General features: G+C 39.3%; 1 protein-coding gene across 10 annotated transcripts; it reads left to right on the top strand.

The window, feature by feature from the left end:
• Positions 1-18582, top strand: LOC121860138 (zinc phosphodiesterase ELAC protein 1-like). Of its 10 annotated transcripts, none has more exons than XM_042357178.1 (11): positions 1-246; positions 294-461; positions 495-525; positions 557-681; positions 1544-1637; positions 3739-4028; positions 7803-7957; positions 8994-9130; positions 13946-14102; positions 15829-16009; positions 18390-18582. In XM_042357178.1, the coding sequence occupies exons 5-11, from the start codon at positions 1556-1558 to the stop codon at positions 18522-18524; spliced, it is 1137 nt and encodes a 378-aa protein (XP_042213112.1). In that variant the 5' UTR covers positions 1-246; positions 294-461; positions 495-525; positions 557-681; positions 1544-1555; the 3' UTR covers positions 18525-18582. The 10 variants fall into 10 exon arrangements, with proteins under 10 accessions (XP_042213112.1, XP_042213110.1, XP_042213115.1 ...); XM_042357176.1 differs by having other exon boundaries at positions 557-715; XM_042357181.1 differs by lacking the exons at positions 294-461; positions 495-525 and having other exon boundaries at positions 663-715.
• The last annotated feature ends 454 nt before the right edge of the window (positions 18583-19036 follow it).

The raw sequence follows: 19036 nt of genomic DNA, 5'->3' as shown, positions 1-19036 counted from the left end.
TTGTTAGTGTAAAGAACTGGGGGCAGGTGGCAGCACATGGTTGTCAACACAGCAGTAGGAGGTGAAGCTGTAGCAGGTCAACACAGCAGTAGGAGGTGAAGCTGTAGCAGGTCAACACAGCAGTAAGAAGTGAAGCTGTAGCAGGTCAACACAGCAGTAGGAGGGGAAGCTGTAGCAGGTCAACACAGCAGTAAGAGGTGAAGCTGTAGCAGGTCAACACAGCAGTAGGAGGGGAAGCTGTAGCAGGTCAACCCCACACAGCAGTACAGCAGTAAGAGGTGAAGCTGTAGCAGGTCAACACAGCAGTAGGAGGGGAAGCTGTAGCAGGTCAACACAGCAGTAAGAGGGAAGCTGTAGCAGGTCAACACAGCAGTAGGAGGGGAAGCTGTAGCAGGTCAACACAGCAGTAAGAGGGAAGCTGTAGCAGGTCAACACAGCAGTAGGAGGGGAAGCTGTAGCAGGTCCAACACAGCAGTAGGAGGAAGCTGTAGCAGGTCAACACAGCAGTAGGAGGGGAAGCTGTAGGTCAGGAGCAGTAGGAGGTGTGAAGCTGTAGCAGGTCAACACACGGCAGTAGGAGGGGAAGCTGTAGCAGGTCAACACGGCAGTAAGAGTGAAGCTGTAGCAGGTCAACACGGCAGTAGGAGGGGAAGCTGTAGCAGGTCAACACGGCAGTAGGAGGTGAAGCTGTAGCAGGTCAACACGGCAGTAGGAGGTGAGGCTACAACACAGCAACACAGCAGTAAGAGTAATAAGATACACAGCTGCAGGGAACTGTGTGCATGGTAAGAGAGGGGAGTTGGGTGAGGCCTGCCTAAAGTGTTTTCAAGTTCAGTAGAGTAACCACCCAAGTGCCAGTGCCTGTTTGAAGTCAACATAGTCAATATGTGTCACCAGCAGGACACTGTTGTTAAGGTCACTGCAGGATCAATAAGGTAAGCGAGTATCAGGGGTGTCCGTGATGCTGTGTGTGTACCACCTTTTATAATTTTTGCTCTTTTTGTACTTGCATTATTACTGTACTGTAGTATATAATTATAGTTTTATTCTTGGTGTTTGTGTGCATACTATTTTAAGTGTTAATGTTACAGTGTACAATTAAAGCTACTTTTAGGGGGAATCTAGTGACCTGAACAGAGCCCTGACAGCCAGTTACAGAAGGTTTGCTGTATAATTTAGGCCTGGCATTCTAAATTCCGGATAAAAAAAGCTTTAACAGTAACCCCCAGGTCCCAAGCATGCCAGATAAATGGTTCCATACCTGTACAGTATATATACACGGTATTGAAAATTGTGTTTTAATGGCAAGACCCCAAGTTGCTTGGCCAGGAGCCCCCATAATTTTTAATCCAGCCCTGAATATCATTATCATCATCATCATCATTGGTTTTGATGTTTTAGTTTCAGATGCTAAGAATGACATTGATTCAGGTTACATTTAAGTACAGTACTGTACTGTACCATAAAAGGGTACATCAGTGTACAGTACAGTATAATGCTCTGTTAGTACCTGTACTGTATTATAAATCTTATTGATCTACAGGCAGTTGTCATCATGAAACTCCACTTCCTGGGCACAGGTTCAAGCTATCCTACGACAAGACGAGGTGTGTCGGCTACAGCGCTACAGCATGATGGTTAGTGACAGTTAAAATTATTTAATAGTTTTTGTAGAAATACCAATACCCTGTACAAGTACAACTGTTAATACAAAATAAATGTGTAGCAATTTCAATCTGTATACTGTCACAACAGAGATGCCTAAATATAAACATTAGAAATGTTCATCAAGCCTTGTTAATATAATCAGTGTGCCCCTATACAGTATATTGTATGGTTGATAAGGTGAGTCATGCTAACACAGTATATTTGTAGAAGTCTTATAGATGACCTATACGTATAGTCTGTCTATTACAACCCTTTTCAAAAATGTTGGGCACCCTCACTCTGAGTACAGTACAGTATTGAATTTGTTTGTCCTCTTGAGATACTGTATCAAAACCTGCCACTTGATAACATCCAAAGGAGAACCACCAAACTGGTGCTGGCACTCACACACACTGACAAAGGGATATTAGAACATCTCCAATTGCCTAGTTCATACTACCCCTGTATAGAAGGACAAGGGGCAATTTAACAGTGTGAACATTATTTCAGACACACCTCAAAGGACAGTATTGTACTCACTCAAATTTACAGACTATCTGGAGCTCAGTAGCTAATGGCTGCCACTCTAAAGGTCACAGCCACAAGTTAAAGAAGCCACAAGTACAGAAAACTGTCAGAGCTACAGTACTGTAACTTTGGTGTACAGTACAATACTGTACAGTAAACTATCTGTCAACCAAAAAGTTTAGGACCAAGCAGATTCTGTGAAATGGATAATTGCATACAGTGAACACTATCATGAACTTGTGTCTAACTAAAGCATGTACTGTACAGTAATTAACAAGAATACTTATGTTACTTTGGACCGATGTTTTTTGATAAAGCAAAGGAATTTAATGAGGAACTGAAAATTGCACAGAACTGTGACTTTACCACGAGCTGACTTCAAAGTGGCATGACATCAGCCAGCTGACTAGTGGCATGACATCAGCCAGCTGACTAGTGGCATGACATCAGCCAGCTGACTAGTGGCATGACATCAGCCAGCTGACTAGTGGCATGACATCAGCCAGTTGACCAGTGGCCTTCTCAGCTGACCACTACACTCATCTTCTCTTGTGTGGGTGTCAGCATCTCCACACCACCAAACTTCTATTCTAGACACAGTAACACACTTCCTCTTACAACTCTACAACTTTATGGTACATAATTAAAAAATAAACTTTAAGAACATAAAATATATTTTCATATAATTGCTTGAGAATAAATGGTGATAAATTGTTCAATGAGGGAACTGGCTGAGTGACTGTGTGTGATGAGTCTAATTGTCTTGACGTGAGTTTAAGTACTGAGTTATATGGTGATTGTTGAAGTAGGACGACACATTGAAAGTTTATTTATAGACTTAATAAATTGTCAGTGTTAGAGAATAATTATATACTGTTTTGTATTATTCATTTTTATTATTTTTGGAAAAGTTGATTTTTTCTCACGATTTAACCCCGCGGGGGGGAATACTGCCAGCAGCACCCTAACCCGGGGCTTAAGGGTTAGCTAATAATATAATCAAACTGATACAAATACAGCTACTCCTCGACTTACGACATTCTCGACCTACGACCACCTGGACATACGACCGCCTCAGTCATACCAAAAATTTTTCAAATTACGCATTTTTGAGTCCCAACGTCAGTGATTGTGCTGTGGACTGACAAAATTTTTGTTTGTAATTCACTTTAAAATGGCTGGCAAGCTTAAAAGTGAGTTTTGTGGTGCTGAGAAGAAAAAGAAACACCCATTTTAGATTTTGTATGTATTATTTAAGCATTTTCGACTTACGACCTGGATTTGGGTCCCTAACCCCGTCGTAAGTCGAGGAGTGGCTGTACTATAGCTTATTACATGCTTCCTTGGTCACATAATTATCCATTTTACAGAAGCCTCTTAGTCCCCCATTTTATTTTGTTGACAGATACTTTTTATTTAGTATTGTAGAGATATCATCAATGTTTTATGACCATTTACCTGGAAATTGTGTTGAATGAAATATCTTTAATTTTGGCAGGTGATTAAATTCCATGACTACTGTACTGTATCTTCGTATCATCTGAACTAATTTGATACTTACAGATGGTTGTGTGTGGCTGTTCGACTGTGGTGAAGGAACCCAGATTCAGGCACAGAAAGTGGCTGTATCAAGACAAAAAATTAACAAAATATTTATAACTCACCTCCATGGGGATCACATATTTGGTCTGCCAGGTCTGCTCTGTACCATCTCCTCACAGATGGGTCTAGTAGAGGAACAAGTCAAAAAGAAAGGACCTCCTATCATAGAAATTTTTGGTCCTTTTGGAATCAGCAGATTTATCACCACCGCTCTTACCTTGTCCCAATCTCCTCTGCTCTACCAGTTTCGGGTAAATGGAGATGATAATTATTTTATATTTTTATTAAGATCATGTGGATATTAGCCCCACCTCAGCTTATTTCACCTGATGATTAAACACCCTAATATTACCTTGGGGGCTAGGTTAGGTTGGGTTAGTGTTAAGGGTATTCAATCTTCATGAGAACTTAGTTTTATTGCAACAGAAAATGGGGAAGATGTAGTGCTGGGTATAGAATGGTGTATGTTATGTTGTCCAGAGGGATCAGCTTAACTTTGCCCTTAATCTATTCTGAATAACCCTCATTTTTATCTTATCCGGTTTCTGTTGAAGGTATCAAACTATTCCTAGACTGTACAGTGCTGCATGTACTGTACAGTGCTGCATGTACTGTACTGTGCTGCATGTACTGTACAGTGCTGCATGTACTGTACTGTGCTGCATGTACTGTACAGTGCTGCATGTACTGTACTGTGCTGCATGTACTGTACTGTGCTGCATGTACTGTACTGTGCTGCATGTACTGTACAGTGCTGCATGTACTGTACAGTGCTGCATGTACTGTACTGTGCTGCATGTACTGTACAGTGCTGCATGTACTGTACTGTGCTGCATGTTCTGTACAGTGCTGCATGTACTGGACTGTGCTGCATGTACTGTACAGTATTTCACTTATTGTCTTTTATTACCAACCTGTATTCTCACCATCACCTCAACATGCCCAGTACAGTACTGCCAGTAGTGTGTGACAGACCAACTACCTGACCAGCCAGTGAACTGACCAGAGACAAAGGATAAATCACTAAGAAGAATCTTATGCTTGTTTAATTATATTTCATAGTCTATTCACCAAGACTGTAAATGAGAAGACCTTTATGAATTCTTCAATTACTTGTATACATACTACAGTATTTGGTCTAAAGTGTTTCAGATATAATCAGAAAGATTCACAAAGGATTACCCTAATGTTGGAAAAAAAAAAATTTCATCAAAACACTTCAAGTGACCGGCTCACCAGATACTGCACTTTTTTTAGTATAAATTCACTAATAATTTTTTGTCATTTAACATGGTGTTAGGTTAAGTCAATAATGCAATAAAAAGGTAAAATGAAATGAAATTCACTTAAGAAAAATACAATATACCTACAGCCACTCCTCGACTTACGACGGGGTTAGGGACCCAAATCCAGGTCATAAGTCGAAAATGCGAAAATAATACATAGAAAATCTAAAATGGGTGTTTCTTTTTCTTCTCAGCACCACAATACTCTAACTTTTAAGCTTGCCAGCCATTTTAAAGGGAATTACAAACGAAAATTTTGTCAGTACACAGCGCAATCACTAACGTTGGGACTTGAAAATACGTAATTTGACAAAATTTTGGTACGACCGGGGCGGTGGTATGTATTTGAATGTAATATTTTCTGATCATATATAATACCTTGCCATGTTTTCTTTAGTGTTGTATGTGATAAAGTTGATGTAGGGTTCTTGTGGTGGTTGGTGTCATCCTCTCCTCTGGATGTACCAATATATTTTAGTCTTTCTCTTAGTCAGAAGCATACAGGGTGGCGTCAGTCTCGTCATGTTGCTTCTTACACCCATAATGATGAACTAACAGTAAAGGCCTCGGCAGAAACAGAGCAGCAGTTAAAGGGACACTCCCAGCCCACTACACCCACATCATAAATACTCATCAATTGAGTCATAAATTGTTCTTTCACCTTTCAGTTGCACCATGATTTATGTTGAGCCCTTTTTACATATTTTGGAAGATATAATTTTTTATTCTATGCTTTGATACACAAACAAAAACCCCAAATCTATATTTTATTTATTTTATGGAGTGTTAGAAGGTGAAGTGCTAACACAGATATATGGAGACCTCCTGTACTGAACCTGGCCAATTTACTGTATTGTACAGGTATAGTCTAGACCAGAGGTACTCAATTACTCTATGTAAAGGTCCAGTCACATAAATTTTCTAGATGGCCAAGGTCTGCAGGAGATTTCATTTAATATGAGGCAATAACAAACAAATGAAGAGTACAGTACACATAATGAATGAAAAGAAATAAACTAAATCTCTATAGCACACACACAAAATATTGGTTCAAAAGTAATTATTCATCCATCTTTATTGAATAGGAAAAGGGGTATGATTAGTTTTGACCCTGAGTGTACAGTACATGTAATTGTGACTGGGTGTATAATTGTGTGATTAATCATCATTAGTGTGAAAAGTGACACTTCGTGCTTCTTGCCAATTGCCTGAACTTTGGTACAATGATGTGATAACTAGTCAAAGACAATGATGAAGGTGTTCACTGGTGATGCTTGAGCAGTATTTGTTCTTCCCTAAATTTATGGCAGAGAAAGCAGACTCACACTGGTAAGTAGAGCCAAACATTGTGAGGATATGCAATGAGACTTTGTGAAGATGAGGAACCAGCTTGAGACACCTTCTCCAGAATGTGATGGACTCACAGTTATCAACCTCTTCTTTCAAGGCCACATTTTCTTGAAGATCAATTAGTTCCATTTGGATTGGTGCTGCACATACCCATTTGAATGTCTGTATTGCTTCTTTTGAAAACTCGGAGACATTTGTGACCAAGAAGGGGTTCAGAGTAAACAGCAGTCTTCTGAAGAGAGATATCAAAACAAGCCTTGAAATCATCAATAAGTTTCTTGATGAACTGAACATGTAAATGGTTATGATATTTCCTTCCTTTGATATGCTTCAAAGGTTTGGGGAAGTGGACAAGTTCTCCTCGGAGATCGTGCTTGAAAAGTTCCGGTTTCTTCTGGAAAGCTTGAACAGTTGATATCAGATCACACACTATGTTGTTTCCTCCTTGCAGCTTGACATTGAGAGCATTGAGATGAGATGTAATACCTGCTAAAAATACTACAAGTTCCATTTTCTTTTCATCTTGCAAAAACTCTGATAACTGGTTTGCCATGGCACTCATGTGGTCTTTGGTGAGATGCTGGGGGCTGCACCAAAGCTAACCGTGGTCTGCCAGTTGAGTACCCCTGGTCTAGACACTTGATGTGTGTACCATTGTATATCAAGCTCTTGTGTTGTATATTTAAGAAAAAAATACACAAATACAAATGTAAATTTACACAACACTGCATCAGTTTAATACACTAGTGCGATGAGAGAACCAGAGGGGCAGCAGTTACAGTTAACCCTCGATAACTCAGCATGGATATGGTCTCGAAATGTATTAGTATAACTCATGAAATGCCGAGATATGTAAAATTATCCGGAGAAATCACAGCATATCTGGCCACCTGCATCACCTACCATGCCTCTGTGTCACATACCATGCCTGTGTCACCTACCATGCCTCTGTGTCACCTACCATGCCTCTGTGTCACCTACCATGCCTGTGTCACCTACCATGCCTCTGTGTCACATACCATGCCTGTGTCACCTACCATGATGCTTCATTCTTCGCCTCCAGTGCTGTTACTTTACATTTAGTAATTACAGGTACACAGATATGGGTAAAAAAAAAAATTGTAGGAGGAGGGGGAATTGTCTTGATGAGTCTGAATTTGGGATAACTCGGCAAGGCCAGAGCCCCATGTGTGCCGAGTTATCAAGGGTTTACTGTCCCATTATTGATACATTATGTTATTTATGGTCATTTTATTAATGTAGTGCAGAACAAATTATACACACTTTTTTATGCCACAACCAAGTATACATAATAAACACACTTTATACATATTATTCACCACCAGGTATACATAATATACACACTTTATACATATTATCCACCACCAGGTACATGAGCTGGTGCCAGAGGAGGTTCAACATACACAGGGCGGTGAGGACTTCCGAGTTGACATTTGCTCAGAAACAACGTGTCACCCCAGTCAGCTGCCAGGAACCCACATACGAGCAACAAGTGACACCATCGGCAACTTTCACTGGCAGCTGTACGTGGGATATGGTTTGTGTGTTACATCTATTGCCTCTGTTTGTTCAATCCAGAATGCAACAAAAATATCAATTTTCTCTATTACTTCACCCATTGATATATCAGTGGGTGGTGGTTGGCACAAGTAACACTGGCTATATCTTTATTTACTTTATGGTAAGACGCACTACCCGACTGAGCCAGAGGCACGAGCCACTGTGAGTCCTATTAGCCAACCCTTCACTTGTTGCATCTCACCTCCAACAACAGATACCAGTGGGGGTCATACATTTTTTAATTTTTTGTATAAGTTATGTAAAGTAAATACAGTATAGTATTTGTTTTTTTATGTTTATTGGTAACAGTGAAATTGTTTATAAAATGGCTGTAAATGTTAGCTATCGTGTTTTTATAATGGCAGAAATGGTTTATCTCCTGCCTGAGAAACACTGCCCCAGAAATTCATATACTAACTGATGGAGGATTGTGACGGTGAAGGCAGTACAGGAAGACCCTGATTTATGAGGATTTAATTTACTGTACTATATTTGCAATTATGAGGGGGTTTTTTGTCACAAGCTTTGATTAGCAAGTGAAAACCCTTAATTTATGAGAAAAATATAATTATAATAATGAAAATATGCTAAAATAGTGTTTTTTTTTTACCAGTAAACCAATACTGTATACTTATTTATTTCTTTATTCTCTAACACACACAATTTATTAAGTACAGGTATCAGTAAATCTGTCATCATACTCCTACAATCACCATATAACTTACTCCTTAAGCTCCCTCAAGACAAGTAGACTCACCAGACACACACAATCACTCAGGCAGTACAATTTCTCCTCATTTATTCTCATGTAAAATGTTGGAAATTAGATATAACTTTTATACAGTAGTGGGAGTCTATGGGAAAATTGCTTTAATATATAAAAACTAGGCTTATGAAAAGTTTATCAAGAAAAGAACCCTTTTGTAAATCAGGGAATGTCCTTAAAAGCAAATATAAAATAAAAGCCCATAGCTGATGAACTGAGCCTTTGGGTTACAGTATAGACGACGAAAGATGGTGTGTGTCGGCCGGTTGGATACATCACCGCGTGCCCACCTTTGGCTATGTCATCAAGGAGAAGGATAGACCAGGCACCCTTGACACAAACAAGCTATTGTCTCTTGGCATAAAACCAGGTGAGTTGTAGAGTTGTTGTCACTCATTCTTAGGAGGATTTTATTGATGTACAGTAGTTAATAATTGTGATCATTTTGGGTATATTAAATATGGTAAATTTTTATTATTATTATAATTCTTTTGTGTGTGTGTGATTGTGAGGGATATTGCTGTTTGGTCTTGTGAACTCAGAGGCCAATTCACATACAATGAACCCTCAAAGATCCTGACTAGAAGAGGGCGCACCACCTGTCTGAAAAAGCCAATTGTCCGTATCTTCTGGCGAATGTACTAAATGTAGACGAACGATAAATAATTATAAACAACAAAAATACAGCATCATATTTTACCGCATATAAGACTCACCCCCTATTTTGGCAGGGAGTATTTAGGAAAAAAGTTTATATGTGTATTTTCTTCCTGTAGTCATAGTTTTCATAAAATAATATGTACAGGACCAGTAAATGTGAGGAATAAAAAAAAAAATAATACCAATAAATAAGGTACAACAAAAATTACTGTATTGCTAAACCAGTAAATAAAAGCCAAATGAAAGTTCAACACAGTCGCCATTTGCATATACTCCCTGGCTCACCATAGCAATGGAGACTAGCCGATGCCAATTCCCAAGCAATGCTCCCCACCCCTAGACCCTCCTCCCCTCCCTCACTGAACCAGCTAACTCGTGTGCAAAGAAATGTATATTCCCTTTATGTGTTTACCTTTAGGACAATTGTTAATATTTTTTTCACAATAACCTGTATGTATGTAGGATGGTGTGAGCATGTAACTGAGTAAAAATAAATGAAGAAAGTTACATATATCTACCCGAAAATACGAGTTGAAAAACAACCATAACACCTCACAGTTTGGCCCAGTAGCCTGGTGGTTACAGTGATGAGTCTAACCTAGCTACAATGTCATAATTAATCACTTTTAAGCACTAATATCAGTAAACATTAAGAATAACGGTAAAACCAGTGAAATATGGCAGGAAGTGAGGACAGTTACAACAGCAGGCGGCGCGCTAACTAGCGGTCACTCACCCCCTTACTCGCAACCATTGCCAGGTGTATGATCGAAATACGTATGGGAGAAATATATATCTTGTAGTCTAATTTGAAAATGGTGATGGGCACAGTGATAAACAAATTATATAAACCATGCAGTTACCTATGATAACATAAGAAACATTGTATCATTACTAGAGTGAATGAAATAATATTCCCGCAAACAACAATTGATAACTGTTTATGTTTCCCGCCTCGGGCACCTGTGTCCTGCATTCTTAGTCACACGGGCCTAAGATGATCTTTGCTCTGTTTTGGGACTGCTTCTTAGCCCCTGGAACCCCTAAATTTTGTCCGAATCTTCCGAAATCTGGATTTTCCGGGTCCGAATCTTCGAGGGTTCACTGTAGTTTACTAGAATACATTGCAGCTTTCTCTCATAAAGACTGTCTTTGTGTTAGTAGATTCTGAGTAGAGAAAAGTTCAATTAAACTGTCCATGAATGGAATATGTTAGACATGTAAAGCTAAGAAAATATAGGTAACCATTATTCAAACTGAACACAAAACTTTCAGTTCAGTATGTGTCCTCAATAGTTCTTATTATAACAAGTTTTGATGTAGAGGATGATAGAAAAATCCCTGTGCATCTTCAATAATTAACACTATACTGTGCTGTTCCTTGATCTGCTTTTAACAATGTAGGTATAACAAGGAAAAACTAGACACTATTATTTGTTACTACAGGTACACAGGGATTTTTAGACCTCACTGGAGTTCTAATAGTAACCTTAAGTGTTGACTGATCAGCTGTAAGTGCTTTATATACTATAAGTAAATGTAACCTATGAGTCCATTGTTGATCTTACACACTAAACCTGGTACTGTACTGCATCTATTACTCCCTGTCTGCTGTGTTAAGTCTCTAGTTGAAGTACAGTATTGTCTTTGAGAGGGATATTATGTTGGTGATTAACAAGACGTTACTGCCTCAAGTGTTGACCAAATTACCTAAAGGTGTGCCGGCTTCTCTCATATGAACAAGAGAACAAAAGCTGTTTTCTAAAAAAAACACCAGATAATGTTGACTAACTTTTTAAAAATTTTAATAACTTATTTCATCACACTTGTGTCTTTCTATGTGCCAGGTCTTGTAAGAAAAGGCTGAAATAATATGATGGAATGTACAGTACAGTACACTTAAGATTGGGTAAATCTATTTGTCTGAGTTTAATTCATGAGTTGGTTGTGTCAAACCAAAGTGGACTTAGTGATTATGTCACCCTGCTGGGCTACAGTCACAGCAGCTTCTGACCTGGGGATTGAGCCCACAGTGTAGTGAGGCAAGCCAGTCCTGCTGCTGGTGTTATATGTGAGTATATACTGTATAGGTATTTAATTAATCCTTTACCCCAGTTCACAGTACAGTACCGTACAGTAAGAACACCATAAGTCGGACCATATGGGGCTCGAGGCTGGCCAACTTATCTATAATTCTGACTCTTGCATAACCTTCCCCCTGGATCCTTTCAACAATCATTTTACTGAAAATATACTTATAAAAACAAAATTCAATTTAACTGTAGTATACAATACATATATACTGTACTGCACTTTTGTTGTAGCAGAGAAATCTTGAGGTGGAAGATGATGGGGGGGGTGTGCTTACAGTACGTACTGTATGCAGGTATTCACGCTTAATTCTTACCGATGTAAAAATTACTCTGATTCAGCCCTTACTCCTCACAGAATACGTTCATGGAGACACCTTGCTTTAGAGGTCATATTATTTCGATGAGGAAGCACTAAATACGAACAAAAACAGTGCGTAGTGGAGCAATGGTCACGACAACACTCGGTAACTGATGCCTCACATGAGACCCCCCCCAGCCTTGTCTGACTTAGAGAGCTCTTATAAGTGACCATTTAACACTCGTGGCTCTACTTCTCCCAGGAAGAAGAGATATAGCACACTGACTACAATACTGTATTATAGTTATGTACAGTATAGTCTGCATTTACGCGGTCAATTGAACCCGTGGAGGTCCGCGTAAAACAAGAAACTCGTAAACGAAATGACAGAACATATGGAATTAATTGAAATAGAGACTGGGCCGACTCCCAAACTCCACTTTTTCCGACACAATACGTACCTTGTAGTAAAAATAACATCATAATTTTATGATGGTATTGCTACACACACATAATATCTAAATAAAAAACTACAAATCTAAAGGTGTTTAACACTTACGTTAGTAGAAGAGATGGGTCGGCACACGTGGATGGCGGCTGGTTCCAAGGCAGAGGGCAGATTAGTTGCCCTCTGGTGAATCACTTTCACTACTCGCAGAGGTGTGCAGGGCCTCCCTGACAAACCCCTCAAAGTCTATATCCTCACCGTCACTGACTTGGGCTGGCTGTGGTTGTGGTGGGTTGCGGGCGAAGAAGTCCTTAATACTACGTTGACGACTAGCATTGATGTTGTCGTAATAGATCTGGACATACGGCTCCATAACTTTCGACAGATGGTTATTAGACACTTCATACCGATGCTTGACTGGGTCTTTGTCAAGGTTGAGCTTAATTTTCTCCCCCAACTCGATGATTTCCTTCACATAATCATGACTTGGTCCAGGTAATTCAAGGTTTTTCTAGGGTGGTGGGGGTCCAGCGTAAGCCATTGTGAGGGGAATAGCGGGCACAAGAGAGAACTGTATAAATGGACTGAGAACACTGAGACTGGCCCGGCTAGGTCAGCGACTTCTGGTGGCAGGACACGTCATGTTACATTAGACCAATCACAGCTAGCGGCGGAGGGAATGCGTGGGTGGTAAGGATGCGTGGCCCAATCACAGTCCGATACGTCATATGACGTCAGCGATAACATAAGAGCGATCTAATGCGCACCCCTTCCCACATATGGTCAAGAATGGACGTCGTGAGTAAAATATGGCGCGGCACGTCTGGACCTCTCCAGCCGCTCGCCGCGTAAATGATGAAATTTACCGCGTAATTAAAACATTTCATTCTGGCAAGGCACCGCGTAAATGACCAAACGCGTAAACAAAAACCGCGTAAATCCAGACTATACTATATTTATGTACTATGTTGTTGTCTCCTCTAAAGTGTATGACTTGAAAAGCAGAAAGGGAAACTAATTTGATTTTTGGCATAGATTTTTCTTCATATATTATGATTCAGTAAAATAATGAAGCTTAACAAAACATAAAAATATTTATACTGTATTAAAACATGCGTAAATACGTAAGACAAAACTTTAAATTACATACACTCAATTGGATCATTCTTGATACATAGATATGCTTGTAGCCTGTTTGTTATAGCTGTATTATAGTTCAACATTTTTATAACAATGAATCTCCTTCAGATGTGAGGCAAAAGGAACTTGGGTGTTTTGGATGAAATTTAAGATTACAGGACTGTACTGTAGGGTAATTCCTCCTGTGTTGTAAATAAAGTTTTTGAGAATATTTCACCTTCAAAGTTAATAATTTATACACAGCTGTTGTATTGTTCAGTGATTGAATTGTAATTTGTTTTATAATTTGGTGATTTATACAGATATACAATATGAATGTTCTTTATTGTTTATGACCTGCAGATCTTTGGACACATGTCTACAGAACTATTTGTTACAAACAGTATACAGTACCTGTAATATTTTATGCTTCTCAACTTCTCTATAGTATTTTGTCTATTTGTACATTTTTTATTTTCTTATAATATTACTATTTTCTGGAAGTAGGATTAAGCATATAACTATTTTAATATAATTTTGTATCATCCATTTTCCTTGCCTGTACAGGACCAGTATATGGCCAACTGAAGGGAGGCAAGTCAGTGACAACAGAGAATGGAGAGAGAGTCACTCCTGAAATGGTTGTTGGTCCTGCCATCCCAGGTAGGACGGTGGTGATCCTGGGAGACACCAGCGACGCCTCTCCTCTAGCACATCTTGTCGAGTGAGTAAAATGTTATGATGGATGGAGGTCCTCCCATTGTAGGTAGGTATGGAGTTGCTTTTTTCTCACCACTTTTCATTTTACTGGCCATTTCAGCAGTTGGTCTGTTCTTTGTCATTAACTATATTGTCCAGAATTAGTACTGTACAGGAGGAAACGGCAGTACATGGAGAACATCTGCCGTGTTTGGAGGTGAGGGTCATCCATGCTACAAAAGGTCTTGAAGAAGATCAACAGTGGTGAAGCTGGATCAGCCGCTGCTCTGTCGAAGAAAATCACTCTTGGATGCCATGATGATGATGGTGAGTGTCCAAGTCTTGAATGAAATGAAAGAGAGTGGAATTCGGAACTTTTGGCACAAAGATGGATAGAAAGACGACAAGAACGTGGCAGCGGTTGATTAAGAATTTCCCACAGTCTCAGCAGTAGACAATGAGATGTTGCCACCTGACAGCATATATCATGATGACACCTGGTGAGCATGGCTCCTACAGTTGAAGCACTCACAGAGGAGAAGGAGGACACCATCATGGAAATCCAGGCAGAATTTGCACCTGAAGAAGGTGAAAAAGAAGAAAGAGGAGGTTGTGATCCCAACTAACAAAGATATGACAGCTGCAGTGTGTGTGAGGGTAGGTTAGGTTGTGATCCCATCTACTGTAATTAGGAGACAACAGCTGCAGTGTGTGTGAGCTACACAGTTAAATGATATTTCAGGGAAATAAGGACGTGGCTTTCGCCCCAAGGTAGTCAGAAGCTCACAAGGTTGCTGCTGTTTTGACACCACAAGCAACACTCAAACCATTTTTTCAAGCAATGAGCTGATTTGGTCATATATTCTGTTCTCAATATGCTGTCTTAACTTCCAATTTTCTAGTCTTTAATTTATCATGATCATCATTTGTCAGCTTGCTAGTCTGGAAGTTTTATTACTTCCTGGAATCTTCTATTCATTCCTGTTACAACATCTAGAATAGCAGTACAGGCTTGAGGTTATTCATCGTTCACTGCTGCCTCCGAGGGGATGTTACAAGTACCATACAGTGATGCCAGACAATGGGTTCACTGCCACAAGTACCATACCATACAGGATTTCACTGCAACCCCTGAAAGAATGCTCCCCAGGGCCACCAAACAGTGCAGTCAAGATATCCACATAAGTTTCTAAATCAATGAATAATCAGTCAAAATTCATGTCAGAGATGAAAGATGTGAACCAAAGCTGGTTAGAAAACATTTGTAATGCTGACCTTGCTTGTAAACACCAAACTCAGTCTGATTAACTCAAAATGATGTCTAGGCAGATCCAAATGAGGCACCAGTCTACAATGAGTCCATGTAGGAAGTGCCATGCAGTAGGTAGTCTCTGGTTCATATTATTAGCCAGCAGAATGAATGTGGGTGTTGGTTCTCTGTAGCCCATGGGAACAACCTGTACATGTATTAAGTCATGTTCCAGTACAGTCGTCCCATTATGAATTATTTACTGTAATGAACAACTGAGTATATGAGTCATTAACCTTGGCTGAGAAGATAAACAACGAGGTTCCCAAGACTTTATTGCACCAGCTACCAAACACGTGCCTCAGTTGTACAGTGCAGTACGATGGCTGACCACAACTGAAGTGTAAATGAGTTTGTGTGAATGGACATACAGTACGTATTGTATTGTACATTATTTCTAATGACCTGCAGTAGTTTGGTGAAAGTTATATTTTCATTGCAGAAGTTGTGATGTTGTCGTCCATGAAGCAACACATGATGACACCCTTAAGGATAAGGCCTTGGAGTTTGGACACTCAACACCATCTCAAGCTGTACACTTTGCTAAAACAATTTCTGCCAAAACTCTCTTGTTGAATCACTTTTCACAGAGATATTTACCAACTTGTAAAGAGGCAACCAAGGTAATTATGTACACTACTGTATTAATAACTTGGAAATGACGTACTATTTGGTGAATCAATATAGGAAAAACACAATTACAGTTTACTGTCTCCATGAGCTCATACATTCAGTGATCACTTGCCACACACCATACTCTTAATTTGTTCTTATTTTATATTATATTTTCTTTATTTCTATGAGTATTGTATAACTGTCATTATTTATGGCAACATCTCCACGGCTATTATTGCCTTTTATCCTTCGTTTAGTGATAATTTTGCTTAATGTCAGGTTTAGGAATATATCCCCATCATTAATAGAAGGTTACATGTATTATCTTCTGCTGCTTTGTTATGGAAGTCTTCCTCACTTTCTTTTATAAAAGTTTTGTCTGCATTAAATATTTGTTCCAGAGCAAATCCTTTATCCTTAATGCATTATAGAAGTTATGGTTTGAACTGTGCAGCTGCTTCATGCTCAGCTGACCCAGCTTCACATTATGAAGGTTAAATCTTTTAGTAAACTTAGCAAACTAACCTTTGTTTGCCTGAAAATCCCCCGCATATGGCAATACCTCTGATCATTGCAGCCTTTTTTATTCACCTGCTTGCTAATCCACACATTCAATAATTTCTCCATTTTGTTTTCAAGAATGGATTTCATCTGGTACAGTACTTAGGATACCTAAGCATTTACAGGGGCAGAAGCCTCAACACTTGAACAGATCTTTTCTTCACTTTTCCTGATCGTGTGAACAGTCGACTCATTCATGCCAAACTGCTGCTTCACTCGGGCTACTTTGTATTTTATTGAGAATTAAAATTTTCTCTTCTAATGTCATCACTTAACAGCTTTTCTTTACTCCACTACCAATTGAACATAACTTTTCCATCTTGTGTTCTCTGGCTCTTGGTACCCTTTTTGAAGCCACTCGCCATTGATCGTGAGGTTTTGTGCACGAAGTACAGAAACTTTTACAATTTTGGTCAGATCTTGATCACTCTCAGGCCTCTTGATAATATTCAGTGTCTGTTCCAAACTCCACATCTTGCAAGCTTTTTACTGCCAGGTTGCCACAAGGGCCAGAGCAGGCAGAACACTTTCCACTCACATTCACTGAGGCAGATTTGTTTGTCATTTGCTATTTTTAATTCACTTCCTAACACGAGAGAGATGTGTTTGCATTTGAGGCAAAATTCAAGTGAACTCCCACATACAGGGTGTGGAAGGATACACGCACCATCGAGCAAAATTGTCGCTGCACATCCTCTATTGTTGGATGTTGCTGCCTTGCAAAGCTTAAAATAGTATGTCAGAAATTTGAATACAGTATAGCGTGTCATCGTGGATTCGTAAAAGTTGAACATCATTTATTGTATAGGTCAGAGGGTCATAAAATTAACTTTCATTTTATGGGACTCCATTATGTGGGGACACACTGTATTCATTTTATGATAAGGTTTTGAGGATGAAGCCTTTCATATATCAAGGTGTACACTCGCTCCAAAACGGGTCTTTACGATTTGGTGTCAGACAATACAGTACAGTATGACATAGTGGCCAAAGGACTTCGACAATCCTACCGAGACAACAGGAGTTGCAGTGTTCATTCTGAAATTTATCGACCCCCAATAAAGATAGTGTTTTGAGTGACTGTACCTGTACTCTGGGGTAGACAGTTTTCTATGCAGGGAGGCCCCCCCCCCCAAAATTCGCGGATTTTTATTTCACGTCCTCTATTATTCGTGGATGACACTCTACAGTAGATGTACCCAAGAATGTCTGTGGATAGTTTTAAAGTTACCGGCACTTTCGCGGCTGGGACAGGGAGCCATTCGTTCTAGAGACAGTAATTTCCTTTACCTGTATTGTAAATATGTGTGTGTGTGTGTGTGTGTGTGTGTCTACACACACACATATATACAATGCAATACATATATACAATCAGAAACAAATTTATAAAAAATGTGAGTCTACCCTCAAGTCAACTCCGTGCTTTGTTATTAAACTTTATTACCAAAGCACGGAGTTGACTTGAGGGTAGACTCTCACATTTTTAATACATTTTATTGTCTTGTTTCTGATTATTTGTGAGAGGATTTTCCCATTATTATTTGTTTGGTGTGTGTGTGCTCTACACACACACACACACCTGTATATACTGTGGGAGAATTCTAGAACATAATCGACATAGTTGGTCAGGGATCATTGTGAATAACTATAAATTGTTACTGTAGATCCTTGTAACAGTACAGTTATATTACAGTGTTTGTGTTTATATGTATGGTTTAGTGTTTTGTATCTGTCCTCCATTTTGATATACAGTACAGTACACATCTACTGTAGTGGGTATATTATAATTCCATAAGGTAATCTCCTTTACCTCTCTTCTCCTTACAGAATGAAGAGAGCATAGCTTTACTAGAGGAACAGGCCCTTACTGCTGCAGAGGGTACAACACTCCACGTACAGTGTACCGATGACTTGTTTGTGTACGACATGCCATCACATCCACGACATAATGTCCAAACCTAAAGTTTTCTCGTCAGATTTAAACCTGTTAACAATACAGTAATAAAGCCATGTGCCTTCATTGTGAAGTTACTTTTCACCTTATGTTTTGGTCCTGAAGCTGCTGGACACAAAGAATTGTTCATATCTTAAGTGAAATCTTTGTGGTTCATAATTTCTGGACAATACAGTAACCAGAAGATTCCAGCAAGACACAGATGGCAGATATAGTCAAGTGGCCTCATGAGGCTGCTCACACAAAGCCACAACTTTAAAGTTGGTAAAATTTCACAAGAAAAGATTACAGCATTACAATATTGATGAACTAGCTGCTGCAGAAAGATTCTTCAACTGCCACCCTATTATTGTCAGTTCAGCCATACTGAACTTGTATGGGACCAAATCAAGGAGGAGGCATAAAAGAAGTTCAGCTCAAATAAAAACCAGAAGTTGAAGAACTTACACAAGAGCCATTGATAATGTGACTCCTGAAAACTGGCAAAAGTGTATAGAACACACAAGGAGTCTTGAAGAAG

The sequence above is a fragment of the Homarus americanus genome, unplaced genomic scaffold, assembly GCF_018991925.1.
Source record: "Homarus americanus isolate GMGI-L3 unplaced genomic scaffold, GMGI_Hamer_2.0 scaffold5831, whole genome shotgun sequence".
In the NCBI taxonomy this organism is placed as follows: domain Eukaryota; kingdom Metazoa; phylum Arthropoda; class Malacostraca; order Decapoda; family Nephropidae; genus Homarus; species Homarus americanus.
The sequence above is the reverse complement of the archived record's forward strand: the minus strand, read 5'-3'. Positions and strand labels throughout refer to the sequence as shown.